This window comes from Aethalodelphis obliquidens, unplaced genomic scaffold, assembly GCF_003676395.1.
Source record: "Aethalodelphis obliquidens isolate GAN/ISIS:26980383/991018 unplaced genomic scaffold, ASM367639v1 scaffold42, whole genome shotgun sequence".
Classification (NCBI taxonomy): Eukaryota; Metazoa; Chordata; class Mammalia; order Artiodactyla; family Delphinidae; genus Aethalodelphis; species Aethalodelphis obliquidens.
This window is the reverse complement of record NW_020837986.1, coordinates 13,887,925-13,892,951: the sequence shown is the minus strand read 5'-3', so window position 1 is coordinate 13,892,951 and position 5,027 is coordinate 13,887,925. Positions and strand designations below refer to the sequence as shown.

The following is a 5,027-nucleotide window of genomic DNA, read 5'->3' as shown; positions in this document are numbered from 1 at the left end:
ACTATTTTGCTGCAATTCGTTGCCTTGAAAGAGTTGGTGCTTAACATACGAATGTTAGAGTGTTAAATGAATGGAATGAAGGCGGCCAGAGTGGAGGGTGTTAGGAGAAAATCAAGCCTCTTAATACACTGACAAACCCTGTCACTTCCTCTTGGCCTTTTCCCAACCACATCTTCCTGTGACTCTCCAGCCAGCCTGAACACACCCTGTGCTCTAGTCTCCAGGTCTTTGCACAGGCTGCTTCTGTTGCTTGAATATCTTCTCCTTCTTCACTTGACTCCTTCATTTTGCAGGTTTCAGTCGAGACATCATCTCTTCTAGTAGAACTGCATTTGAGACAATTCTATACTCTTTTCTAGAACATTAAAAAATACTTAATATTATTTTAAAAATTGCTTCCTTATTACTTATCTGTAGCTCCCTCTGCAAGTGCACAGTCTTATTCACGGGCGTATGCAGAGTGCCTTTTGTCGGGTCTGGCTCTTAATGGCCTTCAGTATTGTTGTAAGCTGAACGAATGAATGTCAGCTAGTCAGCCAGCCTCAGGCTGGGGATCTCCACACACTTCCCAGGAGCCCATGAACAGTGAGGGATTGTAATTTGGGGGCTGCTAGATCAGGAGAGGAAGCTGGGGGAGGTTTGTTCTGCTCCAGCCCGTGGCTCAGTCCCCAGACTGCCAGGCTGGAGGCCCTGAAGCGGATAGGGGGGCGGGGAGGGGAAGGGCAGGGAAACAGTTTCTTCCTCTGCTCTCTCCAGTAGAGTTGGGGGGGAGGGGCAGAGAGAGGGAAGATTCCTTCCAAGGAGGCTCCTTGGCACAGTGCCTGCTAGGAGGAAGGGGGAGGGGACTATGATGAATACAGGCTTTTTCCCCCCACGTCAGGCCTCCAGCACAGTGCGGGAGGGAAACCCGTGGCAGAGGAGGGGGAGAGAGAGGACAGAGGGAGGGAGGGAAGGAAGGAGGAGGGAAGACTGTGTTTGCCTTGGGAGACAGGAAGGAGAAAGGCTGAGCTGGCTGAAAGGCAGGATTCTGAAGAGCCAACCAGGCCTCAACTGTACCAGATCAGCTCTGGAAATCCCCTCAAATCACTGAGTCAGAGAATCAATATACTGGGAACATTAATTCTTAGGATCAGATCATCTTATCATCTCAGGGCTAGAAAATCCCTCAGAGGGTTGTGTCTGGAGTCTCCAGGGCTAGATTGGAGGAGTGAGTCAGCTCTATGGGAAATTTCCTGGACCCTTTCTCTCTTCCTCCCTTATAGTTGGAAGAGATGGCATTTTTTCTAAAGCCCATGAACACTTTGTATCCAATTCAGCGCACTTCCAATAACTGTTAAGATGATGAAACTGACATCCTACCTCAGTTTTTCCCACTGGTTTGTAATCTCCGGAGGGCAGTCCCTCTCAGTCATGTTAGTACCATTCAGAACTGTGGTCTCAAACCTGGCTGCCCATCAGAGTTGCTTGGGGTGCTTACTAAAAATAGTTCACTCACTCCAGTGATTCCCATTGCTGGGAACTGAGTTAGGACTTAACACTTTAGTTTTAACAGTATGCTAAGTGATTTTGATGCAAAGGTTTAGGTAACAATTCCCAAGGGCCTGGGAAAACATAGTAGGTGTTAAGTGTTGCCTGCGGGCTGGAAATGTATATGCAGAGTAAACAAATGGTGTGTGGGAAGCATCCGTTGAACTAGGGTCTGTGAACCTATGCATCTAACATTTTGAAAGGAAATAGTGCAGCAGTGTTAGCAATACAAAAGATAAATATTTATTCAGAACAAAACTTTAAACAATCGATTTTACATTCTAAGCCACAAGAAAATAGCAAAACATAAAGGAAAGACAAAAACTAAAAGAAAAGCAGTGAACTGTCTTTTCTACTTTAAATTGATAACACTTAGTAGACCCAATGCCCTCCAGCTTGGCCTATTTCCCAAGTACATTTTAGAGTTAACAGCTCATTGGAATTCTGTTTTTCTCCTGAGAGTCCGGAGGTTGCAGATGAGCTCCAGTCGGCTGCTTCTCTGGGGACACTAGCTATTGAGGCTAAGATGCAAATGTAAACCTTTCTTTACTCAGGAGCACCTCTATTTCTCACTGATGGCAATGAACGGGGAAGGGGAAGGCCACAAAGGAGCAGGGCCACTTTAATCCAGATATGGTACCCCAGGGGGCAATGAGTATACCCTGGATTATGTTCCTTTGTCCCTTCCATATCTCCCAAGTATTCTGAAGCTCCTGCCAAATCTTCTGCTTCCTTCCCCAGATGATTTCTTAGCATTCCCCTGGGCTTATTATTCTGGAAAGAGCAGACTTTCTGGGCCCTCAAGTGTTGAGGAAAATGTTGTGAGGTGTGAGAGGTAGTGGAATGAGCACCGGGCTTGGGGTCAGGGAACTCTACTCTAGGCTAGCTCTGGCACCAGACAGCTATGTGATTTTGATCCAGTCATTTAACCTCTCTGGTCTTGTTTCATCTGTTGGAAAACCAGTGGATTGGTCTAGACCAATTTTTAGGTCTTTTCCAGCAGGAAAATTCTAGATTCCATGATTCTGTGAAGAATGGTTTCTGAGCCACTGAAAGCGCTGTCACAAAGTCCATGCATTTTAATGCCATAAGAGAGGCCCTTGGCCACCATTCAGAGCCTATTGACTCAGGTTACATACACTTCTAACAACACTGGTTTCACAAATTCTCAGACCACATAGATTAGAAGCAGCAAATTAAAAGGGGACGGGATGAGCTGCAAAAGATAGACACCCTGACAGAAGCCAGGGTCAACAATGTTCTCAATTCAACAAACATTGATGGAGTGCCGACCATGTGCTGGGCCCCTACCTAGCACTGGGGCACAAAGATGAGCAAGGCAGCCGAAGAATGAAAATCCGGGGAGAAGACAAGGGGTGGGGAGTAAAAAGTACCAGAAAAAAAATCTCCAAATACAAAAATGAAAATAAATTTTAAACAAGGGAGGGGAGACATATCTGCACACTACAGTTCTCGGTCGGTAGTCGTTACTGATGACAGAGTCACCAAATTCAGGAAAGGCTGAAATGGAGTAAACTCAGTTTAGGAAGGCAAAGTGAGATGTCTCTTGTAGTTTTAAGAAGATCTCCTTCAAAAACGATAAAAAATGGTTTAAAAAAAAGTTTTGGCACTTAAGAGGGGTAAGCTGGCTCTGTGTTCACCCTGGCAGGCAGGCGGGTGTTCAGTGCCCGGCCACGCCGGTTAGTTGAGCTGCCACAGAATTGTGAACCGCTTTGGGACACTGGGCAAAGGCGTGTCCTCGTTTGCCACAGAGGTTACACACGATGCCCTTCCGGCAGTAAGGGCTCAGGTGCCCCTCCTCCCCGCACCTGAAGCACCTGTCCTGTGTGCAGCTGCCACTCATGTGGGTCCGGGAACCACATTTAAAGCACGTCTTGGGCTGCCCCTTGTACCAGCTGTAGCCCCTCTCGGCCCCCAGGAAGAAGGCCCCCGGCAGGTGCCTGACCCCGCCCTCCCCCTGGCGCAGCTCGATCTCGCACTTGTACTCCCCGGTCCAGATCCCAAACCTGTCGGTCACTTTCACCGGCACGGCCAACACATCGCAGTGGCGCTTAAGCCAGGTCACGATGTCCTCCACGTCCACCGTCTCGTTCCGGAAGAGGATGAAGAGCGTCTTCAAGCTGGACTTGCTCCGCCCCAGCACCACAAAGTTCTCCCAGCAGTCCTCCTGCTCGCGCTTCTCCTCGTAGACGCGTAAGAATAGGGCCAGCTTCTCCGCCGAGCGGAAGCTCACGTCGAACTCCCGGCTGCCAGGGATCTGAATGACCGCGTAGATGTCGCTCGGGTCCATGCCGATGGAGCGCAGGATGAGCGCGCCCACCACGAAGTCCCGGGTTGGGCAGGCGCCCTCGTCTCCCTGGAAACAGATGCGCACGAGGAAGCGGCCCTTGCCCGGGCCCGCCGCGGGGCCAGCCGGCGTCGCCTGCTCGTCCTGTGGGGGCCGCTCGGCCGCGTCTTCGGCCGCGTCGGGCTTGGCCGGGGCCGCCATGGCCGCCACTTCGGCCTTCTTCCTCCTGCCCGCCTCGGCTGCGCCCTTCTTCTTGCGGGCGTCCGTCGCCTCGCCGGCCGGGTCTCTCCGGCGGCCCTTCGGGTCCCCGCGGCCGGCCGGGGGAAAGTCACCGAGGCCTGGCGCCGCCAGGCCCGCGGGGACGCTGAGCCCGCCGCGCGCGCCGTTACCGCCCTCCTCCTCCCGCCGCGGAGGCCGCGACTCGCGGAACTCGCCCTTCTTCTCGGCCAGGTTCTTCACCACCTGGGCCCAGCCCATCTTCTCGCGGCCGCCCTCGGCCTCCTCGGCCCGGGCCGCCGGGCGCGCAAGGGACAGGAGCTGCGTCCGCCCCCGCTTCCTCTCCTCCTCCGCGCCGCCGCCGGTGGCCATTTTACCTCCTTCCCAGCATCCTCCACTCACTCCCGCAGCCAAAGGGCGCCCATGGCGCGCGCCCGCCCGCCCGGGGCTGTGGGGGTTTGGGCTTTTTTTTTTTTTTTGAAATTCGACGCTTCTCTCCCCCGCCCCGCTAAGGTATTTACTTCCGGCGCTCGGCGGTCAGCGGCCGCGGGCCGGGAACCCCCTGCTAACGGCCAGGCCGCGTTTCCGTTAGTGCTCGCTCCAACCCTACCTCCTCGGCACCGAAGTGGGATGCGGAGCTTGGATCGCGTCCCTGTCCCTCGCGAGGTTTTGGCAGCCTTGGGCCTCGCTCTCGAGGATTTGGTATTTCGCAAGCGGTCCTCGATGATTTCATTCAAGCAGTTTTACTAACGGCCCACAGCCCGAAGGCGGGAGAGAGTTGAGGAAGATTTCGCCCATTTTGTTTTCATTTTTGTACCTTTTCTATTAAAAAAACAAAGACAAAACTTAGCCCTTCCTCCTCCCAGAGCAGATCACAATGCATTATTTTTCCAACGTTGGATTATGGACATTTTCAAACATACAAAAAGTGGAAAGAATTTTGCAGTGAACATTTTAACTATTTTATCTTTCATTA

The 5,027-nt window shown here is 52.2% G+C and overlaps 1 protein-coding gene across 1 annotated transcript; it reads right to left on the bottom strand.

Moving 5' to 3' along the window:
* Nucleotides 1-1,747: 1,747 nt before the first annotated feature.
* ZCCHC3 (zinc finger CCHC-type containing 3) lies at nucleotides 1,748-5,027 on the bottom strand. The gene has a single exon (XM_027078660.1). The coding sequence runs from the start codon at nucleotides 4,421-4,423 to the stop codon at nucleotides 3,209-3,211; it is 1,215 nt and encodes a 404-aa protein (XP_026934461.1). The 5' UTR covers nucleotides 4,424-5,027; the 3' UTR covers nucleotides 1,748-3,208.

Excerpts from the sequence above, each read along its gene's own strand:
- ZCCHC3 (XM_027078660.1), bottom strand. The coding sequence starts at position 4,423 with ATGGCCACCGGCGGCGGCGCGGAGGAGGAGAGGAAGCGGGGGCGGACG.